Genomic DNA, 16,119 nt, shown 5'->3' with positions numbered 1-16,119 from the left:
CAGAGAGCGATCATGAAAGAAGACTTTCACCATGCTTTAACATGTAAGTAAAGTAGTATTTCTTATTTAAGGTAAAATGGAAACAAGGGCTCCGAGGCAGCTACAGTCACCACTCACTCAGGACTCCAACTGTCTTAACGTTCAGTTTAAATCCCTAACCATAGAAACCACGGCATGCATGGGAACAAACATGTGCTACAACCATAGGACAGCCCGAGAGACGGAACACAATGAAAACACCAACAGAAAGGAACTTTAAAGGTTTCAAAGTTAAAGGCAAAGAAGTGTGAATACTTAATTATGTTTAAGCAGAATACAAGATCTCTGCTTTTTTTTTTTTTTTAAACAAACCAAGAATGAACCTTAGTACTCTTCGTAATCTATATTCTGGTTGGGCATTTTGGTCTCCTGAAAATGCTCCGTAGATTTCTCTTTCTATTTCCATCCTCCCACAGAAAGACGGTCGTTCAGGCCCTTATTACCTCCAGAGTGGACTATGCCAACGTCCTTTACCTGGGCCTTCCAGAGTTTATACTAAATAGACTTCAAGTCGTGCAGAACGCAGCTGCCAGGGCAGTCTTGAGACTCGGACCTAGAGACCGGATTTCCCACCACCTGAAGAATCTGCATTGGCTGCCTGTCCGATGCAGAATCCTCTTTGAGGCCCTTATTACCTCCAGACTGGACTATGCCAACGTCCTTTACCTGGGCCTTCCAGAGTTTTTACTAAATAGACTTCAAGTCGTGCAGAACGCAGCTGCCAGGGCAGTCTTGAGACTCGGACCTAGAGACCGGATTTCCCACCACCTGAAGAATCTGCATTGGCTGCCTGTCCGATGCAGAATCCTCTTTAAAGCACTGACCCTGGCTTTTAAAGCTCTGCATGGCATGGGGGCTCATTACATCCGCAGAAGAGTCTCATACTACCTACCTGGCAGATCCCTTAGGTCAACACATCAATACCTAATTGTCATACCAAACTGTCTCAGAACCCGCCGCGGCGGACGTTCGTTTCAAGTGCAAGTGCCTAGATTCTGGAACAAGCTGCCTCTTCCGCTCTGGCAGGCCACGCACATACTAGTTTTCAGGAAACAACTGAAAACCTGGCTGTTCCAACAAACAGTATAATGGCCGTCACCCTGGCACCGTAGTTCTTTCCCTTTCTGGCCTCTGTATCTTTCTGTCTCAGCACCAGGACACTCTATTGAGTAGCTGTGCACTCTACAAATCCATTTTAACATAACATAACATTTAAGAAACTCTTCCACTGTTTCTCACTTGCAAGAACCATCATTGTCTCTTTTTTCACTCTTCCACCGAACAATGTCTTGCAGCACGTACTTGCTTTTTGACCTGAAAGCCTGAACAGCTTTCCTCAAACACACAATCAGACATTTATCTTTCAACAGAATTATCAACAAGTGAATAAAAATGTTGATGTCTTATCAACACTCACATCCATAAGTGTGGACTTGTCCAGATCATATGTTTGACACACAACTCCACTACACCTAATGGCAGTTTTATTTCCAGCATCCCAACTAAAAGAAATACCACAATCCTCCAGATCACCAAAACAACTAAATTGCCCTTCGTTAATCCCAACTAAATTACACTTCAACCACCAACTGACATCTTCCAACAAGACAGCACTTGTAGAATTTTTGACTACCGAAACAGTTCCTCAAAATGTAGCTTACCTTTAGATCTCTCAAAACCTCTTTCCTTTAGTGAGGCCCAATGACCAAGCTTCACACTGAAGGCTTTAATCCTAAATTGTTTGCTGTAATACTTGGTCATGAAAGTACAAAACGTTTTCTCTCACTTGACTCTCGACAGCTTTGTACACATTCTATACCTGTGACTTCATACAACCAACAAGGCACCAGATTAGAATTACAATCCCTATACCTCATTAACCCAAAGGTATTTTTACTCATGATGGAATGAGGAGTATTATGATACTTCTCCCTTAGACTCTTTGATGTGTTAAACTAAAGCGTTATACAGGGGCGGTTGGTATTTAGGAACAGTGGAGAGGCAGGCAAATGGGTGGTGGGTGGGTGCATGCAGGCAAGATGAGTCTAAATATGAAGAAAAAGTAACCACTTACCTTGCTTGCTGCACAACTCCGACGTCCTCCTCGCATTGTGTTTTGCTCGGTCTCCTCACTTCTAACCAATTCTGGTGTTGCTTTCTTACTGTTCCCCAGCATGAGAGCAGCACTAGGATTGGATGGAGCTGGCTGGCTAGACGATCCTTCAGGCCCTGGAGGCTTGTGCTTGCCCTTTGCCCAGCTGTCTAAAACAGCTGAGTGGAGCGCTTCAAAGTGGTTGTGTGATGGAACAACGCAGGGAAATTGCTCTCAGGCCTTAACCACGCATTTATTGCCACACATTTTTTTACAACATTTATGTATTTACAACGGATGCCATTACCACACATTGTTTATACATTTAAAACCATGTCTTTGTTGGGGGAGACCCCCCACTCACCCCAACTTACCTTAAATGTGCGGGGAAGGCATTCGTTGTAAAAACGTGTGTTCAAAAATGCATGGTAAAGTCACAATGTGGTAAAAATCTTGTTGTAAAGGCTGTTTTCCCTTCAAAGTGTGCATGTCACTTTGGCCCTCACTAGACAGCTGGTTAAGTGACATGCGTACTTTGGAGCATCCAGCCAGCCACTGCTCCTGTCCTCTGCTGCTAATCCCTCTTAAAATTATCTTAGTGTTCCTATAATAAGAGTTTAATAAAAATCTATTTCTGGAATTCACTGGCTCTAGATGTCAATCCAAAAGGCAAGCCTAAACGGGTAACAAATGTGAATACTAATTGCACATCAGCAGGCTGTAATTTGGCCAATATTCCCACCTTTCACTTTAAAACTAAAGGGGGAAAACCCCTCAGTGTCCTGGCCTCTAAGGCATGGAATGGGATGCCAAAGGAGCTAAGGCTACTTGATCAGGAAGCGCCTTTTCGCAACCTACTTAAAACTTGGCTTTTCAATCTGTCAGATGCTTATGTACTAGCTGCCATATAGATCTCACTTCTGTTGATTTCCCCCTCTCCATAGCGCCAGGATGCTCCTTTCGGAGCGACAGTCTGCGCTTTATAAATTCCAAGATAACATAACACATCAGACTCTATAGCTGCTTAATGGCAGGGAGCATGAAGTCATTTGTGGTGAAATATTTCCACACAGTCTGCCTCAGCTGAAAGGCAAAAGAGGCATGCACATGTGAACGCCACAACACAGTGTGCACTACACAGAGAACACTAGAACATTCAGATTTGTACACATTGTGCTCTTACTGTCCCATCACATAATTATGTGGCACACAGAAGGTTTATTTTCCCTTTACATAACTATTTCACAATGTTCTTGCTTGCATACTTTCACCCCTATATGAGTCATGCATACAATTTGGTAGGAATTGAAGGCATTAACAACTTGCCTACATGCTCTTCTATGACAATGGCACACTAGACATGTTAGGTGCATTGCAACTAGACATGTATGGTTCCATGCAGCCAACAATATTCAGTTTCTGCATGCATGCTACCTTGTGACAGTTACAGCAGAGATCTAATAAGGCATTGTTGCAAACCATAATCCAGACGTCACACAAACATTTTATTATCTAATTCTGTCACACACACCTAATGAAAAGGCACAAGGTATATGTAAGGTATGCTGCAACACAATCATGCAAGTGCGACGCCCTCTCACCGGCCAGGTGAATAAGGCACACTGAATGTGCTATGCAGTAGAACAGTGTTACCAAGATTTTGTAAAGAAAGACATATTAAAAGTGTTTTACAACAGAATGTATGTGTACAACAAGGACCCCCTGATTAAAAAATGATATAATTCCTAGGACAGGGAAAAACAGTTTGTATATAACAATCCTAGGCAATCAAAACAACAGCATAGGAACCAAGGTTGCAAAAAAGGGACATTAAAGAATACATTCTATGAAAAACTATATTGTCTTTTAATAAACATTCATGTTACAATCAAAAGTCATATATAACATAATACATACTAATAATTACACAGTACAAATAAAACCATTATTATATGAAATAACAACATTACAAAAGATACAGTTAAAAAACACTCAATTAATATCAAAAGTGGCAATTCATTTAATCCACGCGCATTTCGGCGTTAAAGGAACGCCGTCTTCAGGAGCCACAAACAATTTTAAAAGAGGGAGATCCCAAACTTGTATTGCTCGATCTTACAATGTAGAGAACATCAGACCATTGGTACTTCTCTGAGGCCTTAACTTGATTCACGCATATCGAGCCCTTTATTTTGGGATCTTTCTGATTTTAACGGTATTGATCGTGACCGCACCATTTCCAATGTGCGCGGCTGTGCATTTTATCCTGAATACGTTGAGCAATCTATTTTTCCTTGTGGAGAATTGTCTCTAGCCCCTTTTGTTAGGCGTCTATTGAGGGACATTTAGGAATTATCGTACCTACCTCAGAGAAGTACCAATGGTCTGATGTTCTCTACATTGTAAGATCGAGCAATATAAGTTTGGGATCTGCCTCTTTTAAAATTGTTTGTGGCTCCTGAAGAATGCGTTCCTTTAACGCCGAAACGCGCGTCGATTAAATGAATTGCCACTTTTGATATTAATTGAGTGTTTTTTAACTGTATCTTTTGTAATTTTGTTATTTCATATAATAATGGTTTAATTTGTACTGTGTAATTATTAGTATGTATTATGTTATATATGACTTTTGATTGTAACATGAATGTTTATTAAAAGACAATATAGTTTTTCATAGAATGTATTCTTTAATGTCCCCTTTTTTGCAACCTTGGTTCCTATACTGTTGTTGTGATTGCCTAGGATTGTTATATACAAACCCTTACAACAGAATGTAAACATAATGACAGTAAAATCTTGGATACTCAACTCATATGTGTGGACAATTCCACATTCCAACTCTTAACCAAACAATTTGTGGATAACTAACATTCTTTGTATACGGGGGCGCTAGAGAGTGCGCAAGCAGTATGGCCGCGCTGATGTGAGGCTCCTGCTCCCTGGGACCAATATCCTTCATTTATCCCAAGTAATTGAGCACTAAAAATTTGGCAAAACACAGCACTGGACTGCATGCCCACTCGGTGTAAAGCTGGACAGGATCAGAGGCTGACAGCCGCCGTGCCGAGCATCTGCAACTGTGACCGCACTGCCCACCGGAATTGAGAGGAGCTGTGGATCGGCTGCGGCTGGTTCGAACTGAGGCCTCCCACGAGCTGCGCGACCAACACCCGGCAGAGAGAGAGTGCGCTGATCCGGAGAGCGGGCGCTGCGAGTGGTGACCTGGGGCCATAAAGCGGAGTTGACAGGAGGCGTTGGGGGCTGTGACGGTGCTCGGGACTGAAGTGTAGACTGCCAGGAGGTAACGGCGGAGGGAAGCCCTGCCGAGATACGGGATTACACCTGAGCGGAGGGATCGGATGCATGCCCCCCCCCCTCGAGAAGTTAGAAGCGGCGATAACGGCCAGTGAGTCACATTAATCATACCTGTAGGTCGGACACCCTGAAGACCTGCGCTGCCGTAATAACTGCCGCTGGGGCCTGAACACCGAGTGGGAGCGCGGCTGGAGGACGCTGGGGTTTGTGGTTTCCCCTCCCCATCTAGTGTGCACGGCTGTCGGGTGCCGGCTGCAGTGATTGAAGATCGCGTGCTTTTAGAGGTGGGGGCTATCGGCCATAAAGAGAGTGTGGAGCGTGCTGGGCACCTCTGGGAACTGTGAGGGGCAATTGTATTGCATTACAAAGCGTGGGGCAACGCGTGGACAGCCCCCCCGCACAGCTGTGTCCTGTGAGGTGGCCCTCGGAGGGTTGAGTGTTATTGGTGACTGCGAGGACCCTCCTCCCCATCACAAGAGCTGAGTCCTGTACGTTACTGGTGGCTACCAGATCTAGTGACCTGCCGCTGCTGTGCCCTAAGGAGTTCTGAGGGCGATTACTTCATCTGAGCACTCAGAGGGGTGCGTGGACACTGAGCTAAGTCGCCACACTGCAGTAGTGGGGGTGGCCGAAGACTGTAGTGCACTGCCGTGCCAGATGTCAGATTGAACAAATAAACGAAGAAGTGTGGTGTACAGTGCTGGAAAGCACCAGGCGGCACTGGGCAGTGCGACAAGAGTGTTGCCACAGGTCAACGCGCGTGGATGTGGCGCCCACATACCTGTTGAACTTGACCCCGTTGCGTATCACTGGACAAGAAGACACGGCTTGAGCATACTTCAAGGACTGTATACTTTGGGAACTATGGGGAAACCTGACACTAGACAACCCAAACTGAATTTGGCGCAGCAAAGAAGGGAAACAGGCCTGCACAAGATGATCAAGAGCAGGAGATTGTGGTGCACACCAGCGGAGGGGCTGCCTCGCAGGCACCGGACATGACTAACATCTTACAAGAGATGTGGCAGGGCTTCGCAACGGTGGTGGACAAAGTGGACCGGATGTCGTCCAATATGGATGCCATTGCACATAAGTTAGATGGACACGAGGACCGTTTTAAAGAGGTGGAACAACTCATATCTGAAGCCAATGAGGTCACTGCCACTCATACAACACAGCTCACAAGAATGGACAAGCTCTTGTGAGTAATAGCAGCTAAAAACGAGGATTTGGAAGGGCGCAGTCGGCGCATTAACAGTCTGGCATACCAGAATCGACAAATACTGGTAGAATGGAGGACTATATTGAGAAGTTACTGCTGGAGGACATAGGAAAGGACGCATTCTCCTCACAGTTCATAGTGGAATGGGTGCACAGAACCCTCGGACCGCGGCCGGCGCCTGGTAGCCCTCTGCGACCCATAATCGCCAGACTACTGAATTATAGGGACCAGGACGTGGCCCTTAGAGCAGCAAGGAGAAAGCAGACGCTAACGTATGACGGTAATACCTTCTCCATTTACCCGACTTAATGCCCATAGTACAGGAGGAAAGACGTAAGTTCGTGGAGGTCAAGCGGAAATTAAGAGCGTCACAAATTGATTATGCGCTCTTGTATCCTGCAAAGCTCAGAGTGACACATCAAGGGAAACCGTGATTCTTCACGTCTCCACAACAAGTTGAGGATTTTCTTCGGTCATTGAAGCGGGCGAACTGAGGTGGGGGAAGCCAGAAGGCTTCGCAACACCCTGGTCACGTTGGTGTCAATGAGGACATGGAATGACTGTCTCCAGTAATACTTTTGTACACTCTAGAGTGAACTATTGCGGGCTGGTGTGATGCGATGATAAGACTGGCTAAAAGTGAGGTGAGATCTTTCCAATGTGACTCACTTGCTTAAATGTTATTGAAGTTCCAGGCTTCGCTCCCCCAACACAGGGCCTGACGCACTATCGCGGGGAGGCTAGAGGAGAGCGGGGAGAATGCGTAGCTACCTAGACATGTTCCCCAATGGGCATTCCACCATGGATGTACATTTCACACTATGTGAGGGGGGTGTAGCATGGTATTTGTTACAGATGGGAGGCGGGGAGGGGGGGTGGGTACTGGATTCTGGCAAGATTGGGTTGCTTCAGTGGGTGGGGGGAGGAAGGTTGAGAGGTTTTTGTTGGCTGCAGGTTGGGGAGAGAGTTGTTTGGGTGAGTTGGATGGTGCACATGGTCGTCCATATACGTAGCTGTGATTTTCCGCAAGAGGTGGTCAATTGTTATTTGCGGTTTCATTGTTTTGCAGATGGCACAGGATTTGATGATTTGAGTGTAGCGGTTTTGGGGGCTGGGCAGTGCTCTGGGGCCGAGAATTGCAGGGATGTTGACTCTCCGAGCCCATGACCTCCGCTACTGTGGATAGGCTGAATATTGTTACATGGAATGTGCGGGGGCTGGGGGATCCGCGTAAGAAACGCCAAATATTATCCTATCTCGATAGACACCAGATTCATGTTGCAATGTTACAAGAAACACATTTTAACTCGCAACTTATCACTACCTTTGCCTGTAAATGGGCGGAACACAGGATCTTTTCTTCCTACTCCTCGTATGCGAGAGGCGTGGCCATACTAATAAAAAAGCGCACGCCATTCACACTGGCGGGAGCCAAGTGGGACACCCAGGGGAGGTACTGCCTAGCTTGGGGGAGATTTGGGCCTTATTCAGTCAATCTTGCCTGCTGCTATGGTCCAAATGTGGATGATCCGCAGTATTTTGCGGAGTTATGGGCAAAAATCATAGACATTGGTTCCAATTCCATAATATGGGGTGGTGACTTTAACATTTTACGCAATCCGGACGTTGACAGATCTCACCCTGCCCCCCATCATTATACAAAGGCTTGTGCGACGCTCCATTCCACACTCACGGAGGGCAATTTGATAGATGCATGGAGGCATTTACACCCCCACGACCTAGACGGCACCCACTTTACTGCACATGCAGCATCGTGGGCACGACTAGATTATATATTCCTTTCCATGGGGCTCTGTCCGGCGATTTTACAAGTGCAACATCTAGCCAGGACCTACTCGGATCATGCACCTGTCAAACTTACCCTGTCCTCGGCAGATTATGGTCCCCCACGAGGTAGCTGGAGATTACAGCCTACTATTTTGCTGGACACTGTGTTCCAGGAAGAGCTTAGAGAGGAAATACAAGATTTTTTTCTACGGAATAAAGATTCTGTTGAAAATGTGGAGACAGTCTGGGAGGTGTTCAAAGTAACGTTGAGAGGCTTTTTCATGGCGAAAGGAGCTGGCGTACTCAAAGATATCATGAATACACTGCATGCCCTTGAGACCGAACTTAAAGCATTGGAGGGGACGCTGTCTGCAAGACCAGATGGCGCAACACAATCACAGTTTAAAAAAAAGCTCACAGAGTATGTAGATGCGGTTCGTAGGGAGACGCGATTCAGGGGGAGATACTGGATGGCCCGCCGATATGGTGAGGGGGAGAGGCCGGATAAGGCACTGGCTGAAACGGTTAGACGGACAAAGGAATCCAATGTGGTCCTGGAGTTGGAGGGGTTGGACGGCCTAGTAAACCGGGACACTACGAACATACTAAATGCTTTCACTGCACACTACACTGCGCTGTATACGACTACGCGGACGGAGGCGCTTGATTTAGATGCTTACTTAAGTGATGTGTCCCTGGGGTGGCTGAGTGATGTGCAGCGGCAATTTCTGTGTGCCCCGTTCGAACTTGATGAGGTCAGGGAAGCCATTATGCATATGCAGTCTGGGAAGGCCACAGGGTCGGACGGCATCCCCGTAGAATTTTATAAAACGTACGTAGACCTGATGGCCCTGATACTGTGTGAGGTGTATGAAGACGCGTTGGAGTTGGGCCATCTTCCTCCCTACATGAGAGAGGCACTCATCATCTCCCTTTTAAAACCAGGAAACACACCACAACATTGTGATTCCTACAGACCCCTGTCACTGCTTAATTGTGATGTAAAGAATCGTTGCTAAGCTCATTGCCACGCGTCTCAGTCTACTCATGGAAAACTTAATACTGCCTGATCAGTCGGGCTTTGTGCCCGGAAGGGCGACGTCTCACAACTTGAGAACCCTTTTTACAGTCTTGAATAATGTTTCCTCGGAGTTGCCTTTGGCGGCTGTCTTTTTGGGTGCCACAAAGGCTTTTGATTCTATTGAATGGGATTATGTGTTTGGGGTAATGTCGCGCATGGGATTCCCCCCCCTTTTCTCTCTTGGATACAATTATTGTACTACTCGCCTGTAGCCAGAGTGGTGATTAATGGTAGAGTCTCCCAGGGGTTCTCGATCACAAGGGGAACTAGACAGGGCTGCCCCCTTTCGCCCTTACTTTTCGCGATAGCTGTGGAGCCGCTGGCGGCAAAATTGAGGCAGCACCATCGAGATAGAGCATTGCGATGTAATTTGAGGCAGATATTGGTTTCCCTCTATGCAGATGATATTACGCTATACATACGAGACCCCCAACAGAACTTGAACCCCATCCTTAGGGAATTTATAGTCTTCGGGAAGCTCTCGGGGGTTCAGATAAATTGGGGTAAGTCTTGTATTTTTCCCATTACTGATGCGACGACTCGCTTTCCACTGGACTACCCAATGACATGGTGTGAGGATGATCTGAAATATCTGGGCACCCGCATAACGAGAGATAGGGACGAACTGATGCGTCTTAGTTATGGGACCACTATGATTCGCATTGCGGACAACATCTCACGTTGGATAACCCTCCCTCTCTCCAAGGCGGGACGTGCGTCTCTGATTAAGATGGTGATATTGCCCCAGTTACTTTACCTGTTCCTTAATATACCGTTTCACCCAGGAGCGTATTTTTTTTTTAAACAGCTGCGATCAGAACTGACACGATTAGTGTGGGGAGGGAAAACTCCGAGGCTACAGTGGAAAGTACTAACTAGGCCATATTCCCAGGGGGGATTTGGCGTTCCTAACGCTGAACTGTACTATTACAGCGCACAGGCGCACTACTCTTACTTCTGGGTGCATCAGCCACGATATATGCCTCAGGTGGGGGCAGAGCATTGGCTTGCTCTGCCGGTCCCCAATGGCATTGACGGTGCAGTATATACCCCACTTCCCAGTAGAGACAAGGCGCCGACTACTGTGAGTTGCACTGTAGCTGCTTGGGTATATATGAGCAAGATGTTGGATGCGCCTATGCTCTACTCGCCACTTTTGCCGTTTGTGTATCATCCCGCCATGCCTCTTCTCCAGGAAGTACTCTTCATAAGTTTAAGGACCACACACACATCACGACCTGGGGGGATATATACCATGAGGAGAAATTTCCCACACTAGAGCATATCTTTCAGGGTATACAGATAACACCACTAGATACCTTTCTGTACATTCGCCTCCGACAAGGGATTCGCTCTATTACTCCAGACTTCCCTGCAGAGCCACCGGCTCTTGCACCACTACAGTTAGTACTCCAGGGCGCGACAGCCAAATGCCTGGTGTCAATAATATACAGAACAGTGCACACACAGAGGGTGGAATCGGCCGCATTGGCAAGTGCTAGATGGGACTCTGAACTGGGCACAGCTCTGATGGACAAGCAGTGGGAATTTTGTTCGCTACAGACTGAACGTATTTCGGCCAGTAGTAGGCTTGGGATTATCCACTATAAATTCCTACATAGATTTTATTATACCCCAGCCCGAATGCACAGATACAACTTACGGGATAATGACTCATGTGATAGATGCCATGCCCCTGGAGCTGACTTCCTGCACCTGGCTTAGGAATGTGCAGGTGTGCATGAGTATTGGACGCTGTTTTTTGAGGCACTGTCCGCGATGATATATGTCCGGATTGACTTGTCACCGCTGATGGCTTTGTTGGAGTATGTTGAGCCATTACGGGTGGAACACTGCAAATTTGTGGCCTTGGCATTGCTCCTGGCTAAGAGGAGAAAAGCATGCCGCTGGGGTAGGGGCAGAGCACCCAAATTTAAAGTGTGGATTGACGATCTAATTTATTGTCCGGAACAGCTTGCGATTTATGCGTAACTTTAGCCTGCAGCATCCAGGACTAGTGATATATGGGCACCGCTGCAGTCTTATTTACTATCGCACTCCCGGATTGACCCCCCACAGATTGATGGTACTGCACACGAGTAATAGTACTTGCACTCGCACCTTTTCCTGCTAAGCTTGGAGCCAATTGGGGGAGTGATGTGTTGGGTTGTACGGATGATGATGGGGTGCTTCCACTTGATTATTTTTTTTGCCCTACTATGCTTGAAATGTAGAGGGGGCAGACCTCAGTTACACTATGCATGTTGCTGCTGTTTTAAAAAAAAAGAACTTAGGTCCTGATCCTTGGTGACGAGCCGGGAACTGTACATCCCCCTAATTACTGTACTCTTGTGCTGCAATAATGTTTTTTTGTTTCTGTATCAATGCTGTGCTGGGTGACACTTGATTCATCGGATGCTTACTGACTACTGTCTTGTGGAGGGTTCATATTTAAAGCTGACAAATGATTTGTATTACTATTGAATACTGCGCTGTCTGAAATGGGTATGGCTCCACGTGTACCATGTTTGAGTTTTGCAAAAAATCAATAAAAAGAATTAAAAAAACATTCTTTGTATACAATTCCAAGTTATTTTAGACTGCGGGCCATTCAGCAGTGGAACTTGACCAGATAGCCAACTGACTGCAGTTTTAATGGACCAGATCACTCTTTTCTAAAACAATTCCCACATTTGTCCTGGACACTTCCATAATGTGATGATGCTAAGAGAAAGAGGAAATGTGTAGTAAATACACACCTGGATCTAATTTCTCAGTTGTGTAAAGAGTGACCTCACCTCCTATGGACACCTACTCAGCATTGGCAGGTCCACCCTCCGATGGTAACATATATCATAATTGACAGCTCAGCTTGGAGCAGTTCCCGTTTTCAAATAAATTTTGTGTCTTCAAATAGACCTGCATGTAAGAGCACATGTCCTTATGACTTGCATGTCTTCTTCGCCACTTTTTCATGGTTTCAAAAAATCCTCCCACACCTGGTAGTCAATAATTCAATTTTACAACTGAGCAAGAACCAGAAAACAAGGACAGCTGGTACTCTCTCCATATAGAAGACCCCCTACCCACTTGCAGCTAAACACCTACTTCTTCAGTGAGTCATGCACCCTTGCTTCATTCCAACACTTCTGTTGACATGCAACTTCTCCACATGCTGGGGGACACTCACCACCAGTATGTAACATCGGTAAGTGCCCAGTCTCCTGGCACAGCTACTCTGGAAGACCCGACCCATTCGATGATCTCACATATAAAAGATAACCCAATTAATGAATATGGGTTGCTGTCTGGATAGTTAGGCTAATTTGAGAACAACTGGGCTTATAAACACATTCTGAATTACTCTACTCATTGTTAAATTGACCCCAGGGTATTTTGACCCAAGTTCAGGCTCAGCCAATATTAAAAAATAGACAGTGGTTTGCCATCAATTAATGTGATTGTTTTATTAAGACACATGAATTGCAATGTGTTATGTATTGCAGTTTATATGGCATTTTATGCTGAAAATAAACTAAATATTTGTAATGACTAAGATACTCTAAAGGCGTACAAATTGTGTCGATGTAGCATGTCTTACAATACTTTTTTATGACATAGAAATATTCACAAACTTGAAGTGAAAAATCACATTCCAGATTGAAACTGTGGCAAGAATGTCGGGACTCTTAACTCTTTTTGCCTTTGTCTGAAAATGTTGGGGGAAGATGTGCCAAAAGGTTTGGTTAACCTGTGGGCGGGATTTTAAAATTGATTCATGCTTCATTATAATTTGTTCTATTCAAAATATTGGTTTAGATGTATATCAGGTGCACTAAATTGGTGATTTTGTAGCACTAAGGAAGTCGACCAAGAAAACCTCTGATTGACTAGTTGGATGGCTTTTATTAAGTCTGGAAAAGGCAACTTACATTGTAGATAATGGAGATATATGTGTTGGATTACTGAGTTAAATGGTCAATATGGCAGTACCTTATTGGGCAGATCATCACTAATACCTAGATTTATGGGCACATTCTCATGAATAGCCTCTTCCTGCCCTCACCTCCCACAGCCCTTGTTTGCCTTATCTGTTTTTCCTTCCCCTTTTCCTGAACTTTCTTGAATCTTTTGGTTATTAACGTGAGTGTTGCATTCGACATCTCTATTGACATCCCCCTTACCCTTCAGTGCTTTTGGTACATTATTCTTAAAATCATTTTCATGTTATATAGCTCTGAAAATGTTTATCTTTGTATTTAAAATCGGTTTGCGTCAGTCTCTAATACTATATTCTGCCCCGCTGTGTGTGTGTGTGTGTGTGTGTGTATATAAAATTCCCCAATAAAAAGAATTTTAAAACATGCAGAATTAAAGTATCGGAGATGATTGTTTTAAGATTTTACAAAATGGCAATATGTATTTTTCTTAATATTTTTCTGCAGTGATGGATCCTCATTACTTGTTGGACCCATGAGATTCAGGACTTTTCACTGATTGAATGGTGGATCACTGTAAAGCAAGGTCAATGAACCACTGCCACACATTGAATGAATTAAAGAGCATCCTGATTTGACATTCATGAATGAAATGGGTTGCTGCAATTAATTGAGAGCTTGTTACTCTGAGGTATGGATTACGATGACTACTTGTGATCTTTGAACTGACTACATAAATTAAAACAACAAGCATTGGGAAAGCCAATAGATCTGTCCTATTGGCTTTGCAATACCTTTTACCCATGCATTCCTGATGCTGTGCAGTATGGCAAAATAAGAAGAAAATGCCTATTGAGTCATTGCATAGGCACATGCACCACATATGCGTGTGCCTTTAAAATGACTCACTTTTAAGAAATATTTATTTATATGCGCCAATACAAGCCATTTGCAAAAAAAAAAGGGAACTGTTTTTTTTTTTAAATGGGTGGGGGAATAAACATGCGTGATGGGCCGTGGAAGTCAAACGGAGGGACTAGAAACAACAGAGAGTGAATGGATGGGGAAGCAACATGGAGCGGATGAGGGTAAGCAAACTGACAAAAGGGATAGTACAGTAGAGCACATAGGATGGGGAGAAAAGCAAACTAACGAGAGAACGCAACACAGAGCTGAGGTGAAAGATGGCACGGAGAGGGTAAGAGAAGCACACACAGCTGGAAAACATGCAGTCTTATTAAGTGTTTAAACAAAAAGTAAAAAGCGCTTGAAAAGGCAAGCAGTGTAAGGACACAGTAATGCATCCATGTTCCAGGATAGGATCAGGGGCGGCCGGCATGGCTCGCAGGTGGTGGGCGGGCGTGGGGGGGGGGGGGAGACGTGTTTGGCGCTGGCTGCAATAAAAAAATAAATACAAAAATAACACTTACCTTGCTGCAGAGCCCAGGTCCCGCGTCTCTGCTCCTGCTCTGCTGTGTTCGACTCCAGGTCGGAACAGGAAGCAGGCAACCAGGCTCCCACCCCTAAGCCAATCCCAACGTTGCAATGCAGCATTGTGATTGGTCTGAATGCCATGCAAACGCTTAGCCAGGGGCTGTGGGGGCGGGCATGTTCTCCGTGCAGGCCGTAATGCAGCCTGCATGGAGAAAAAGACACATTACTATTTTGAGCGGCACGAGTGGGCCGACCAAACAGTTATTGCGCACTTAGGAGGCTTGTACCCTCCTCCTCTGCCTTAGTGGAGGAGCTGCCACTGGATGGGACAAAGACAAAAAGAGTAAGGAAACAGCACACACGTTGTCGAATAAGAAGTAAGCAAATGATTGACAATAGAGCCAACTAATGGTAAGCAATAAGCAGGATCTAAGCCCACTGTAAACTAACAATAGGTCTTGTAACAGAAAGCTTGTGCGCTGTCTAGTAGGCGGCATCTATAAACCTGTTGTAGTGTAGTTCCTATTATCCCAATAGGCTCTGCGCATTGGAATAATACCTTCAATAGTATAGGCCTAGACCAGACGTTAACTAGGTCTACTACTGTCGATATTAGACTTAAAGTTTTGGGTTTGCCAGCTAGCTCAGAGTTCACTAGAAACTTTCTCGAATAGGCAAGGAGGAGTTGAACCTCCCTGGATAGACAAGAAGGGATTTAGTTTCTGACAACCATAGAACATGACAACTTTGCTCTCCCCTAATCAAGAGTGTATCTCTAGAGTCGTGTGAAAACAAAAGACGACTTATTTTACTCAGTCAGTACGTGCATTCTTAGTCTCACCAGATTGTAGAGAAAAGGAAGAGACGGGCGTGTTCAATAAAAGATGTTATTTATTGATCAGTCTCTTTTCTCATACAAGAGAAATGGATCGATATTATTGCAATACTTATGGTTAAGTAAAGTGCATACATTAGAATCAGAAGTATAAAATAATACTGTAAAAACATTGATATGGTTTCTAAGCCATATGATGGTTTAAAATGGATAAAATAGATACATACACATATACATTTGACTAATCGTACTCAACTGGTGTTTCTAACTACGCCTACCCCAAATGTACCTGACCTAAGCCTAATACGTGGGCGGGAGTAGAAAGTAGCAGTTTAAGTTAAGTTTGTTTTGCCAAGTGACTGACTAAAGAATTCT

At 44.9% G+C, this 16,119-nt stretch overlaps 1 protein-coding gene across 1 annotated transcript in view; it reads left to right on the top strand.

The window, feature by feature from the left end:
* Positions 1–14,351, top strand: part of LOC144782772 (uncharacterized) — a 391,882-nt gene extending 377,531 nt beyond the window's left edge. The window contains exon 6 of the mRNA XM_078662072.1: positions 13,983–14,351. Within this exon, the coding sequence (XP_078518198.1) occupies positions 13,983–13,985 (3 nt within the window). The 3' untranslated portion in view covers positions 13,986–14,351. The remainder of the gene's footprint in view (positions 1–13,982) is intronic.
* The last annotated feature ends 1,768 nt before the right edge of the window (positions 14,352–16,119 follow it).

Source organism: Lissotriton helveticus, chromosome 9 (genome assembly GCF_964261635.1).
Source record: "Lissotriton helveticus chromosome 9, aLisHel1.1, whole genome shotgun sequence".
In the NCBI taxonomy this organism is placed as follows: Eukaryota; Metazoa; Chordata; class Amphibia; order Caudata; family Salamandridae; genus Lissotriton; species Lissotriton helveticus.
The sequence above is the reverse complement of the archived record's forward strand: the minus strand, read 5'-3'. Positions and strand labels throughout refer to the sequence as shown.